The sequence below is a fragment of the Neolamprologus multifasciatus genome, chromosome 22 (genome assembly GCF_963576455.1).
Source record: "Neolamprologus multifasciatus chromosome 22, fNeoMul1.2, whole genome shotgun sequence".
Lineage (NCBI taxonomy): Eukaryota > Metazoa > Chordata > Actinopteri > Cichliformes > Cichlidae > Neolamprologus > Neolamprologus multifasciatus.
Window position 1 is genome coordinate 4,105,723 of NC_140459.1, and position 15,306 is coordinate 4,121,028.

At 40.1% G+C, this 15,306-nt stretch overlaps 1 protein-coding gene across 6 annotated transcripts in view; it reads left to right on the plus strand.

Moving 5' to 3' along the window:
- Positions 1-15,306, plus strand: part of LOC146492668 (protein FAM131B-like) — a 102,972-nt gene that overhangs the window by 73,519 nt on the left and 14,147 nt on the right. For 2 of the 6 annotated variants that reach the window (XM_085148366.1, XM_085148362.1), the window contains exons 3-5: positions 1,022-1,057; positions 8,443-8,548; positions 14,318-14,536. In XM_085148366.1, coding sequence (XP_085004492.1) covers positions 1,022-1,057; positions 8,443-8,548; positions 14,318-14,536 — 361 coding nt within the window. The remainder of the gene's footprint in view (positions 1-1,021; positions 1,058-8,442; positions 8,549-14,317; positions 14,537-15,306) is intronic. The other 4 variants (XM_085148363.1, XM_085148365.1, XM_085148364.1 and 1 more) reach the window with 4 other exon arrangements.

Sequence of the window (15,306 nt, forward strand, 5' to 3'; positions counted from 1 at the left end):
GGATTAGACGTCAGCGGACCTATCGCATGTCCGCCATGACCTGCCCAAAACCGGAAGTGACGTCGTTTTCACGGAAATGTAGTTTTTTACCATCAGGGCCTCATGAGCCTATACTGGTGTTTTTAAAAGTTATCTTTGACTTTATGACTTTCTGTGTCGTTTCTGGGATGCTTAGGACTCATATTGCACTGCTGGAAATAGTTTATTTTGATGCATATGCTGCTTTTTTGCAAATATGCATTATAATATTTATTTTAATTTTTCCTGCAGTGTATAAAAATTGGTGTATTTCAAAAATAAAACTATGAAGGCACTCAAAATAGATTTCTTGTGGTGGGAAACTATTTTGTGCAACTTTTTTGTATTTACAGTTTTGAGGGATAAGCCTCTTAAATTTCTCTAACTAGAAATATATGTTAAAAAAACAAAAACGATTTTCAATTTTTTTGTAGTTTATTGCACTTTTTTGCAATGTATGTAATTACTATGCACTTAATGCAGACATATTATTAAAATTTAGGCTGTAATGGTTGTATTGATGTATAGCAACTTGAAATGCTCCAAAAAATGGCTCCACAGCATGTAAAAATATAATATAAGCTCTGGCGGACTTGGTTCTATGGTAGGTCTTAAAGGGTTAAAGATTACATTTGCACTCAGCAACCTTCCAGTTCTCTAGAAATATAGCCAGAGTCCAACCATATATGGTCCTGACATCCAGAAAATAAAAAACTAAAATAACCTTTTGAGCTTTAGTCCTTTCTGACCTTCAAAATAAATGTGAATCTTCATTTCACAAGAGCAACAAACATATATAATTTAGTGCATTTAAAAATAAAATACGAAAGCCTCACATCCAAAATGTAAATGTTCAAATTCAGAATTAATAGCACTTTTTATATCTGACATCCTCCTCTTTTAATCTGCCTTTTTCTCTTCCCTCCTTTGCTACACCTTCTTGTACTTTTCTCCCCCCTCTGTCCTCCGTCTTTCCTCCGCCCTTCTCTCCCTCCTTCCCCAGCATGGCCGTGCCGAGTTTTCCTGGGAAGGAATCAATGTAAGTCTCCTTGTTTAAATCTCCTTTCTCTCCTCAAATCTCCTCTACCTGTCATTTCCTTTTCCATCACTTAACCGACTACCTGAGCTTTGACTTGGAGTACATAAGTTGACATCCCACTCGTTTATCCTTCCACCTTTTCCTGCCACTCTTTCTTACTTTCTTATCTCTCACTCCCACTGCCTCTCTCTTATCCCCCAGTTTTTATTTCCCTCCCAGTAAACTCCCCCATCCGTCTCCACTCTTAGCTCTCTGCTAATCTACTGTACTGTAAGCTTCATATACTGTATATATATATACAGAGTCACAGATAACAGCTGTAATAAGCTTATCTTATGCACAGCTGAAGCCTTTGCACAAGTCATTTTTTCTTTTTTAACTGAAAGCAGTGGATGATAAGGTGGATCAGCTGTTTATGCACCTTCAGCAGAATTTGTTTGCACCATGTGCATTTGTTCAGCTTGGAGCTGACTGGAGGAAAAGAATCTTGCGTAGACATATTTTGGGTTTTATGCAACAACGGTCCAGAGATATTTCTGATGTAAAGCACCGACTGATTTTAAGATGGGAGTAAGAATCCTGGATGAATCGGCAACACAGCCGACAAAGGAGGTTTTTGTTTACTGTTATTTAAAGTGATAAACTGCTGTGGTGCTTTAGTGACGTAGGGAATAATAAAAGCAGCTTTTTGCAACAGCAGCAGTTATTTGAAAGTTTGGAGTCACTAAGAAATGTCTGTTTTCTTTTTTAAACTTCCTCCATGTAAGTGTTAATTGATCTTAAATGTTGCAGATGTTAATGGCAATCATTTAGACTTTTTCATATATGTAGATATGTAGCAAACAAATACATAAATCATTATTGGCTAATGAATTTCATCGCTGTCCTCGCTGCAAAATTTACAGCTGTTTCAGACGATAAAAAACTGAAGGCTGCATACAAACGTGTAAACCCTTTGTAGAACAGTGACTTAGCGCCAACTAAATGGAAAGAGTAGTGGGAGTCCCTGCTGCATGAGAGGAGTACAAGCAATGATTAATGGGATCATTAATTAGGAATCACATGATTGTGCAAGTAATTTATACACCATAAAAAAAACCTCCTAAGAAAACAGTAATATCCCAGCAGCTGTGGCGCCAAAATGATACCAGAAAATAACAGAAAATAACTTTTTCATAAAAATATGGTTATTTTCAGTAATGAGAAATACAGTTTGTTGCCCTAATTTTACATTTAAACATTAAATTAGGGACATTTTAATGTGATTAAACAATGAAATTACCTATAAACAAGGTCAATGAATGCAGCAATATGAATAATAATACTTAAATGTAAAGAAATATACAGTTAACTTAACCCTTTAAAGCCGGTCAGAGCAGGCACGTTCTGTTTTGCATAATTATTTTTAAATCCCTGTAGAACCTGAACCGCGTAAGCTAGCGCGATAAAATTATTTTGCATAAACCGGAGGAGTTGTACTTCCATCTTCTGCCCTCAGCCTGTCCCAGGTCACAGTTTCCTTCCACATATAGTTTTGCAAAAATTGCATAAAAATTGCAGCAACAAAAACATAATATTCCAGAAACAGCTTTGCCGATCCGATCAGCTGTTCATAACACTTCCCACATTGAAACAGACGTCAGTGCCAACGATTGCATTTCCTGCCCAAAATCAGAAGCGACGTCATTTTCGCGGAAAACGTAGTTTTTTACTTGTAGGCCTTAAAAGCCTATACTCATGTTTGACTTTATACTTTTCTGTGTTGTTTCTGGGATGCTTAGGACTCATATTGCACTGCTGGGAATAGTTTATTTTGATGCACATGCTGTTTTCTTTGCAAATTTGCATCATAGGATTGTTTTTAGTTTTTCCTGCAGTATATAAAAATTGCTGTAACTCAAAAATAAAACTATGAAGACACTCAAAATAAATTTCCTGTTCTTGTAAACTATTTTTTGCAACTTTTTTGCATTTAAAGTTTTGAGGGATAAGCCTCTTAAATTTCTCCAAGTAGAAATATATGTAAAAAAACAAAAACAATTTTCAATTTTTTTGTAGTTTATTGCACTTTTTTGCAATTAATGTAATTACTATGCACTTAATGCAGACATATTATTAAAATATGGGCTATAATGGTTGTATTGATGTATAGCAACTTGAAATGCTCCCAAAAATGGCTCCACAGCATGTAAAAATATAAAGTAATCTCTGGCGGACTTGGTTCTATGGTAGGTCTTAAAGGGTTAAATAATAATGGACTGTATTCATATCGCGCTTTATGAGACCCTCAAAGCGCTTTACAATTCCACTTTACAATTCCCCTTTTTAATTGCCCTCTGGCCATCACCAGTAGGTGAAGGCGAAGTCTTGCCCAAGGACACAACGACCGAGAGTGTCCGAGCCGGGGCTCAAACCGGCAACCTTCTGATTACAAGACGAACTGCAAACTCTTGAGCCACGATCGCTCTAAATAACAATAATAACAATAATAATTATTTGATGTAAAAAAAGTTTATATGAATCATGTTATATATTTTTCCATAGCTTTACAATCTTTCAAATAACGGACAAATATTTGTGAAACCATGATACATTTGTGAATGTGTTTTATTTTAGCAATCTAAATATGCACATGTACAGACAGATACATTTAAAAAACAAGAAAATTATGTTTTATTACATTTACAGTGATTTTACGTTAATTTACATTTGAAATGTAAAATCAGTCTATTTATGTAAATTTAATGATATTCTAGAAGAACAGTACAAAACTGTAAAATACACAATAAATACTTTTATATTACAATTTTTTACAGTGTATATATGTAGGCATACATATTTTCAGTACCCCACATCCTATTGTGTTACTTAGGAGAATGCTAACGGATCATACTTGCATACATGAAGACAACTTTGCAAAGCAAAATGCAATTAATCTATTTATTTATACTGAAACTTGACTACATTTCTTTTAAGAACTGGGTGACTGGAGTGTGCTACTCCCTTTAAAGAAGAACACAAACTAAATACAGTGGGAAAACACCAGCGCCAAACCGATGATGAGGAAAAATGCATCATAATCTCAGGTCTAAGGAACACATCCGTCACACATTCTCATCTGTCAGCTTCACCAATAAGGATGAAGGGAGCACACACCATTGCATGAAAGCTTCAATGTTCAGCTATTTGGGAAATTGGGAAACATTATTCAGCTACTTCAGAGTACATTTTGTTTTAAGTACATTTTCAAACTCTCCAAAAAGACTAAAGTTTGTTTATTTTGCTATTCTTGTAACACAACAGGAAACCCCATTCTGAATGTTAGTGTAGAGTGATTTTAAGATCATATGAAGGCATATTAAGAGCTCATGAAACAGGCTAATGAGGCTTTTTGCATATTACTGCTTTAGAAAGTTGTTTCTGCTGCTCAGTTCATACATCTTAAAGTTCGGGATCCTTTAAGCTCCTCTCCTGGCTCCATACACTCTTCAATATTCCATCAGCTCCAATCTGTTGTTTGGCAGTACAGAGTGGAGTGATTGCAGTGGTTTAATCAAAGCAGTAGAGAGCAGCTGAGGTTGCCTGCTGTGAGCCTGAACAATGCCGTGAATGAAAAACTGTAAGTGAAAGGAGGCGGCAAAGTTATGTAGCATATGAATATGAATATGTGACCCTTTTAACCTTACATATAAAACCAAATGCTGATTAATGCACATTAAAACACTTCTCTGCCATATCGGTTTAGCTATGGCTGTGCTTTGCTGGAAGGACTGGAGGAGGATTTTAATGGAGAACAATGGTTTTAGTTGCAAAATAGGCGTCCACCTGTGGTTTATCATATTTGAGGAGAGCAGATACACGACTAATGGAAGAAGATTGCTGTAATAGTTTCATCTGTATGCCTGTTGACTCTCTGGCTGCCCAGCAACAACACCATATAATGTTACTGGTGCATGCAGGCAGTTTAAAGTGGATTGGGGAGCGTGTGGATGATGCTCCACTTGCACGCCACAGAGGGACCAGATCATATCAGTTTGCCTTTTTATTGTGAGTCATGCACCTTGACTCAAAATATTACATCATATCTCTGACAAAATCCTCCCGTGTAACAGAGTCCATGTGCTCCCCTATTATTTCTTACTGTAATTAGCCGCTGGGAGGGCCTCATTAAGAGCCGGGCTCAGTCTCTGAGTTCATTAATTTTTGGCTTTGTTTGCCAGGAGCACTGCTGCCGGGAAGTGACACAAGTTTACTGTACACATGAGTGTTTTTATGGAATAACTATAGCTTTGAAAACGGTTCAACATTCAGCTGTTTAAGTGTACAGGAGAGGAACAGCATCTAGGTTCTCATTAGGGATGCACCGATACCGATACTGGTATCGGGTATCGGGGCCGATACTGTAAAATGTGTGTGTACTCATACTCGTAAAAGTTAACCGATACCATGAACCGATACCAACTTATTTCATTAATCAGAGGGTGGCTTGTCATTTCTGTTGTAGTTTTTTAGATTGGCCACTAGGGGGACATCCCACGCTAAACAGGCACAGGGTTAGGCGGCACAATCGACTGATGATCCACGGGCAGATGAGGAGTTTGTTCGTCAATGCCAAATACTTTCGTTATTTTGTTTGCTTGTTTACAATATGAACACTCTGCAAAAATTTAAAAGTTAATTTTATTTTCAAACCTAATTTGTATTTATTTGTTTATTTATTATTCTGAAAGCTCGAGACAGTGCCAATAGTTCAGTGATATTTTGTTAAATTAAAATGTGGAGACTCTGCAATAATTTAACAGAAGTGCTTATTTTTCACTTGAAATTTTTTTGTGGTCATTTTTAATAAGATTTTATTTTTTATCGGCAGGGAATATAATAAAACCTGTCCTCCAATTTATTGCATTTATGTGTGTGTGTGTGTGTGTGTGTGTGTGTGTGTGTGTGGTAGAAGTATTGGTTTTTGTACTCTGTATCAGCAAGTACTCAGATCCAAGTATCGGTATCGTATCGGTTTGAAAAAATTGGTATCGTTGCATCCCTAGTTCTCATTATTAGTATGTTGTTGTTGACTTATGTTTGAAATTTCACTTTAAATTATTCTCCTTTGTTCTGGTTGATTCATAAAAGACAAAAACATCTCACTTTAATGGACCGTTTACTCTGAACATCTTTTGTTTGTGCTGGTAGTTATCCATGTCAATTGTTCTGGTCTTGGTACCTGTAATTTAGCAATCCACCCTTGGCTAAGTTGAGTTGTCTGCACGTCTTTTGATTGGCAGTTCAGCAGAAAGTTCCTATAACAGTGGCGGTGGTGACAAGGTTTGGGGATGTTTTGGATGTTAACAACACTACAGCTGATTTCTCTGTGAAGTTTGGATGTTCTCCTCCGTTCTTGTGGGGATTTTTTCAAATAAGCCCGTTTAACTCGGCCTATCACGGCTCAGGATTCCTAATCTAAATAATTTCACTTCCTGATTAAATAAACTTGTAGTTTACCTGAGACAAATCTCAAATCAGCGTAAAAATGTAGCACCAACAACGTGATTTCCTCTTATATCAGAACACAAAGATACGTGAGGGTTGAGTCAAAAACGCCACAGATGAAAAGGTTACTGCAGGGGCCTCGGTTTGAGTCTCCTCTTCCTGTTCGCTCTCTCTTCGCTTCCCTGCGTGCTCTACTCTCCTGTCAATAAATGTCAAAAGAAACACTGAATGATCGTAGCTTGAAATCAACATATTATTATTTCTACACATTATTTTATGAACTAAATACTAGAGAAATCTTAAGATGTGGCTTGTAAGTGTGAATGTGGGCTATACGGCACAAAGGAGGAAAAACAAATCCTGTGGGGCAGAATAATGAGCTGAATGAACTGTTGTGTACAAGGCTCCTCTTGTTCAGGGTTTATCTGTTTATTTCATCATTTCTATTCGTGTTATTTCTATTATATTTACATTAAGTTTGGTATACAGTATGACGATGTTTAAAGGAGGACAGGCAAGAGAAAAAAATGTGTGTGTGTGTGAGGGTGAAAGAGAGAGTGTGTGTCTCTGTGATGAAATGCACTTAAAAATGAGGGTGGGAAGTCGTAATAACAGCCCCTAAGGAGTCAGAGAAAGACAGAGATGGATCCGGGAGAACCGGGCCATCGGCAGCCACGAATACTGAAGACCCAAGGCCACACATCCTGGTGAAATCTGCACGCCTGTCCCAGCAGGAGAAGGAGTGAGGCCTTAATTGGGGCGCCCACGGCTAAGGTGTGGGACTCCCAAAGGACTGGAAGGGCAGTCGAAGCCGCGAGAGGCCGGTGCGAGCAGAGATCAGGGTCCCAGGGCTCCAGGCCCCCAAGAACCACCCAGTACCTGGCTGAATCTTACCACATCTTTAACCAACGATTTGAGAGCGTGCCATTGTAGCAGCTGAGCTAGACGCCATCTTTAACATTTAGTCTTTGCTGGGAAAAAAAAAAACACAAGCACTGTTGCAGCTTGAGAAAACCGAAGGTTTAGTAAGGATCGGGTCTGGTTACACCTGGAAAGTGAAGACGTAAATGTTATGAAAACAAAACAAATGCAAAAGCTCCCAAAAAACACAAACCACCATTCCTCGGCTTACAAAACGTGCAACTCACTCCCTCACAGATTTTTAAACCTTAGGGAAAAACAGTTACTGCTCAGTGTTCAGGATTTCTGTAGATACGATACGACATATACGCCATCTGATATCCAACAGAGTGGTGTTTGACACTAACTGTATGACCTGATTTTGTAAATTGAGGAGCGGTTGTTGGTGTCAGTCTCACGACTTCAACGTTTTCCTTGTAAAATGCAGAAACAGCCGAGCATATTTGGGTTGGTAACATTCACGGTGATAGACGAGACAGTGAGTAATATCCAACAATGGAGTCACGGCAAAATGCGCCACAGGTAATCTTTGTAACGCGACAACACTCTGCCTTCAATATCTGTTCAATATCACATTTTTCAGGATGATTTTATGTCAAATAATAGCTGCTGAGCTCACAATAGACTGCTACCCTTTTAATTTGGTTTTAAATCAACGCTTTATCATTAATTTTTCCTTTGAGACACAGAATATCAATAATTCTCTTCAACGATCCCTGTAAGCCATTTACAAAGTGCTCAAATAATTAACCTTCTATCTTATCTCCTCTGCTACAACCTCTCTTCTCTTTCTCACTCCATCAGACTGTTTTCTGAGTCTTGTATCGTCTGCCCTCTTCACCTCAATTTCTTTTATTCCCTTTTTTTCCTTTCTTGCATTTATCTCTCTCATCTGTTCCGGTTCTATTATCTCTCCTCCTCCTTCTGTCCACCCCTGTGCTGCACCAACACCACATTTACCTCTCCTCTCTCTTTAGTTGTCCATGGAGGACACTACTTCCATTCTGCCTCGTCTCAAGAGGAAGTCCGCCAACACCTATGGGATCGGTGCCCTGGCTAAGTCCTCTCTGTCAGGTGTGTCAGGTGTGTGTCTGTGCTGCTAGATGGTAAAACAGCCCCCATGTTGCCTCCACATGCTCCACGGTGGATCAAGAGTGAAGTTGTTGTTGAGCTCTGGCGGGGGCTGCATCTCCTTTCCCTGCTATGCAAAAGATAATTTTTGGTTTCTTCTTGCGTGTTATTCAGATGATTGGTTGGTGACACATTAGTGCGGCAGCCAGATGATCAGTGTGTGGTTTGGTTTAATGGGAATCACCAGTATAAATGAGGCTAAATGGACTGTGTAATCTCTTGTCATTTTTCTCTTCTAATTGGTAATTACTTTGACTTAACTTTAAATCTTTGTGTTGCCCTTTATTTAAGGCAACCAAACCATTCATTCCTCTTTGCAGAGTGGGTTTTTTTTTTTTCCTTCTGCAAACTTCTCTCAGAGGGTGATAAAGCGGTGGCAGTCACACTGGTTTAGGCAGAAGGTGCAGGCTGACCTTTCAGTTATAATAAACTACAAAATAGAAAGAGTAGTCTGGAAATCAAATCTGGAACAGCTCTGCTCATGCAATTTGACAACAAATGCAAAAATGCAGTGAAAAGAGTCGTTTGACTGATCAAAGAACTTCTGAACAGTAAATAATTTCTTACATCCTAATGCAGTGTAGACAACCCCTCCTGAAGCATCAGTGGTAGTTAGCACATGCCCCCATCAACCTGTGATTATTAAAGCTTTCTGTAAACAACACCAACACCAAAGAAGAACAGTTAGCTTACTATCCAAAATCCAAATAACTATAATATTTGAGCGCATTTAGATTTGACCAGTCTTCCTTTTAAGGACGTCTCCCGTTTAAGGACGTCTCCCGTTTAAGGACGTCTCCCGTTTAAGGACGTCTCCCTGTGAACATGTCAACGGCACAGCTTAATTTTGGGATTGCTTGATGGAAGTCACGCTCTGACCGTCTGCATCTGCAGTTTTACCACAGACCTCAAACACACAGACCAAGCATCAAGCCGACTTCCATGTTAAGGGTCCAAACATCAAATATCAGTAGATGAGCTCGTGATGTCCGAGCTCCTCAAAAATCGTCCATCAAGTTAGAAAAAACAGAAGCATGCTCATCAACCGGGATCTGAGTTATCCTGAAAAGTTCTAAGATGATTAGCATCAAACAACCAAAAACTGTGGTTCATCCCATTTCCTGCCCATTCATGGTTCAGAAAGGAGTGTTTTTATCACATTGATGTAATGAAAACCTGATTTGTTTCCATCTTAACCAAAATTCAGTTCAATTTACTTTCATTTTTTCATATATAGCAACAATAGTCATGTAAAGTGATTTATATTGTAAGATAAATATCCTCGGATGTTATAGAAAGACGCCAAGGTAAGAACCACTTGTGAGGGTGGTCAGAGCAAGACTTTCAAGGAGATCTCTAAAAATGATTAGCAGTGCTGGCAGCAGTCCATAGATGCAGCCGGAGAAGACCTTGAAAGGGATATGGGCCAAATTGAAATCAGGTAGTTTTTAACCTTTAATGGGAAGAAGGAACATTTTTCATGGCACCTCGATAGCCTGTGAACAAAGGAGTTTAGGGTGAGGGTGAAGAAGTTGCGCTTTCATTAGACCGAATACGAAAAACACAAGAGCCTCACAAACTGAAACCACAGAACTTACAGTGACACATCTTACATGTCAAATGCTCTTTGTTAAGTTGAACCTTGGTTTAACATAACAAATGGACACGTTTTTACCTCCAGAGCAGCCTCTGAGATCTGTTTGCTTGATAAAATCTCCGCTCTGCTTCTTCCATCACTTCGCCAAAGAATCATCTGACACCCTCGAAGAAAACACGTTTAATTATCTTTTCAAATTGCCATAAACGGCAATGGATTTTGTAAACAAAACTCTGACTTAACAAACAACTTCACTCTAGAGCAGGCGAAGGAGGAGGAGGAGCTTGGAACCAACATGGCCGCCCCTGTGGGTGCCCCTTCCTATATCACTCCCTACTTTCCTCTCTCTTCCACTGATATCAACAGCAGACGTCAATGACGGGACACATTTCAGAGTCATTGATGGAAATTCAATCAGATCTTTGATTTCAAAGAAACTAAAGTAAGTAAGAATACTTACTTTAATTACTTACTGAAGCATCTCCACAGGTGTGTTGGGAAATGTAGTGTATTTGTACCGTGGCAGTGCTGCTGCTGCTGGTGGTGGTGTTGGTGGTGTGGCCCGATATTTGTGACTCTGTTGTGCAGTGTCGTGACTACAAGTGGCCGGTGCCTCTTTCGTGCTCTGTGCTTCAAACTGTAGTGCTCTTTGTTGTCTGAGTGCAGCATCTCAGAGTGTTTATGTAAAAAATGTATTTTCTGTCGTGTCTGGTGCACTTTAAATACATCTGCAGCTATCTTTTAACAGTGTATAGTGTTATATTTTTGAGCCTTTGAATAGCCAAGACCCCAACACCCTCCCTCATCCTTCATCCCCATTCTTTCCACCTATTTCCATCCCCAATTAGGCTCTGCAGGGACTGTTTGATTTCCAAATGAGATTGGCTCGCTTTGTCTAAGAGGAAAAGTGTTTCTATTTTTAGCCCAGCCTGTAACTTGCCCCATGGACCGGGGGAGCAATTTCCAAAGCTCGCTCTTTGTTTATTCATGCCTGCTGGATTTTAATTTAATTTTTTAATCGATCAGTGTCTCCGTACCCATTTGAGTTAGTGAATATGTCCCCAGTTTGGAGCCTATATTTGCATCTTAATTGGACAGAGATTTGCCGGTGGACACTTCTCCCTGTTCTGTTTACACCGAGGGACTATTTCTTCTGCCTCTCTTCGGCTCCGTAAAACATTTTTAATCACGTAAATTCTAATGAACCTCATTCATTCTGTTTACAAGAAGATGAGCAATTCCTGTAATTATTAATGCGGGTTTGTCAGCATTTCACTCGACGGCCTTTGTTCTTTGTTAAAATGAGCAAACTTTAACAAGCACACGGGCAACCACGGTGACCTCTGACCTCATCATTCCTGCCAATCACCTGACCAAAGATTAAGCATGGTTTGCTGTGCATACAAAAGACGATTCAGCAGTGAATAAAGACGATAGAGAGTTATATGATAGAGAAATGTCTATTTATTTTTATGCTAGGGTGCCAATAAAACATCTCGCAATTATTAATTTTAAAATATTCTCAATTTGTGTCACATTGATAGGCTGGCTTCTCCCCATTATCAGTCAAGTTACAACGTATTTGTGGAGTTATGGCTTTTAAGAGCCATGTTTCAGTTTTACAAAAGAGAAATTTTAAAAAAAAATGGAAAAGAAAATATTAGTCACTTATTTTGAAAAATAAAAGCCTGGATCTAATTTTGGTATAGTGTTTGAATGTAAATAAAAGACACGAATAACGACAATGAATAACATATCATAAGTTCAGCATCCCCGAAGGGGTCTAGGCATACGAGTGAGGGGACCAGTAACAAATGAGTCCAGAACAGAATGAAAGGAGAACAGACCGTTGTTCTTAGTAAATAAAATAGTCTTTATTATAGATAATCTTAACATAAAGAGCCGGCAACGCCGTTTTACCGATAACACTTGGAAAAAGGTTGCAACAACACGGAACACAACAACCAAACAAAAACTCCACACCACGAGGAGGCACTTCCAGGGGCCCACAAGCTCACCCTGTCACTAGCAGCAGCTAGCTTTATTGCTGCCAAGGCCCACAAGCCCACACTACTCACGTGAAGCAGTTACACTGCACACTGCTTCCACACTATAGGATCTCTCCCGACAACTTCGACACCCAATGTGAGAACACCAGAGAAAAACCACCCTGCTCGTCCCCAGCTTAACTAGCCTCAGAGGTGATTGCTGACTGGATTCAGGTGGCAAATGAGGCTAATCAAGAGCAGCTGTGTCCTGGGGAGAGAGGAGAGTGAGAGAGAGAGACAGAGGGGTGGAGCAAGAGAGGAAGAGGCGGAGAGAAAATACCACACCCACATAAGGGCAGTTTCAGGAGGCCCAGCCAGTGTTGCCAACTTAGCGACTTTGTCGCTATATTTAGTGACTTTTTTTTAGAAAAAAAGTCGCTAAAAAAAGACATGAAAGCGCATATCGCTTTTACTCTCAACAAGCAGCGGGTGCTGTGACGCAGTCAGTTCTTCTTTTACTCTTATGCTGTTTTGTGGATCAGGTTTAAAACTACTTATAAACACACACACAAAGTAACTCCACCAGAGTGCCTATTTCGGGTCACTTTTGCCAGTCCAGGCCCAGGTAAAGGAGCAGGGTTGGAATTGTGACATTAAAAAAACAATAATTGCTAAAATAAATTTAATTTGTAGTTCTAAATAAACTCTAAATGCATTTAAGACGTTTTTTGCTCACTTTATGTCTCGTCCACGATGTTATTTCTCTCTCCAACAAGCTAGGTTACAATTACATTAGCATGACCAATTATGCAAATTAGGTGATGACGTCATTTAGCAACTTCTAGCGACTTTTAGGACAACCAATAGCGATTTTCCTTACTGAGGAGTTGGCAACACTGGGCCCAGCTAGGGCCGTAACAGACTCGTTCAACATTTATGAAATGTGCCAGCTTGTGTGGAGGATTCAGAACACCTCATGATGGTGAAAACTTCAAATATTAAATGATCTTTGAGTGTTTTAGGATCTGTGAGGGCACACAGCTCTGGTTCAGATCTTCTGCTTAGATCCTGGCTGCACTGGCCTGTAGACTGGTCAGTGATTGCTTCTTCTTTTGGCTGATCCCTTCACCGTGGCAACAACAGGTTGAAAAATGTGTATAACCTGAACGGTTGGTGAGTGTTTGCTAGAGGTTTCTCTACACTCAACTTTTTGACCAGTATGAGATACACATCTGGGTCTCCGTGGGGAACGTAGTTGTAGAGGTCCACTGTTCCACAGCCTTGGTGCCACAGACTGAAAGGCTCCGCCCCCTTTCGTCTTCAGACGTGTTCTGGGAGCAACCAACAAACTGAGTCTGAGACTACTCACATGCCAAACAAAGAAAGTCTCATCCTGAATCAAACATCTTGCACTATCGCAGCACGTATCATTATTATCTTAAATAATTTGTCTCGCGGTAGAAGCCGAGGAGTCACGCTCGTTGTGATGATTAGTACTGGAGTAATAACCGAGGTGACACGTTTAAAACGAGTTGATATCCTCAGGTCCACACACAGAAAATCAAAGGCAGCAGTGGTTTAAAGGTCAGAGTTTAATGTGGTCCACAGACAGATAAATATTAGCATTTTCCTCTTGAGGAAGGTTTATTATAATAACAAAAAGACCCGTGCAGACTAAATGCTTCTGAAACATGGCCGGTGTGACTAGAAGCTGTCCACAGGACTGAATATTACTGCCGTCAGCAGAGCTTCTTTGGAAATAATGAAACACCAGTTCACCCACAAATACATGCATGCTCATTCTGATGATCCTAGCTTACTACTGATGCGTTTTTATAGATGATGAAATTAAACAGGTGCCGTGTTGTTGTCATAAAATCACGTTCAATCACAAATTCATCCAAGCCAGTACATTTATTACTGAGCTAACATTTCCTATCATCTCAGGTGTTAAACAGACCCTCACATTTCTCATTACCATTCTACCCCCACCCCACATGAGCCTCAGATGGAGGTGTAGTCAACTGCAGGGGCCAGAAGTAGTTTTGACAGAGTTTTTGTGTGTGTGTGTGTGTGTGTGTGTGTGTGGTGTGTGTTGCTGGTCTGCCCCTCCTGCCGCCCTCATACCTCCTGTAGGTGTGACTCGCTCCATGAAGGACAAGGTGACCAAGCCCACCGCCATGGCCCAGGGTCGAGTGGCCCACATGATAGAGTGGCAGAGCTGGGGCAAACCATCTGCGGGGCCGCTAGGGGGAGCGGGCCATACCAACCTTCAGAGGGAAAAGGAGAGGAGGATGGAGAACGACGCTTACAGTGACCTTAGCGATGGCGAGAAGGAGGCTCGCTTTGCTGCAGGTGAGGACACACCTGAGTGCTGATTTGCAAATCTGTTACACTAATGCTTCAGTCGCATTGAGGAAACTTCGAGCAATTATTTTGCAATCTTGTCGCCTTTGAAATGGTTGATTCACAGACGGACAGCGGCTCTGTGATTACTCGCAATCAGTATGTTATCAGTTTGTGATTAAATGGAGTCAAGCTCGCAATCTATTTATGATGATATTGAAAATGATTAATTAGTGCATCCATCCATTCTCTTCCATTTATTCTGTTGAGGGTCGTGGGGGGGCTGGAGACTATCCCAGGTGACTTAGGGCGAGAGGCAGGATACATGGACAGGTCGCCAGGCTGTCGCAGGGCTAACACATAGAGACAGACAATCATTCACTCACATTCACACCTGTGAACATGCAAACTCCACACAAAAACCAGCCTGATGGTGGAAATGAACTCAGGACCTTCTTGCTGTGAGGCAAGGAGGAGCTGAGAAATCTTGCTTTTATATAGAAACATACCCAGAATACAACCACGAGGACAAACAGCTGAGTTGAGTCCTGTATTGCAAAAAGCTGCATCGTAGAGGAGTTTTGCTGAAGTGTCTGCGTTTGCAAATCATCACTAATCTTTCTGAAAGAAACTGCAGTGAGTCCAAGTCGGACCACTGTTGTCTGGAGTAGAGATGGCACGATACCACTTTTTTATGTCCGATACCGATACCGATATCATAAATTTGGATATCTGCCGATACCGATATGAATCCGATATAGTGTGTTTTTTAATCAACA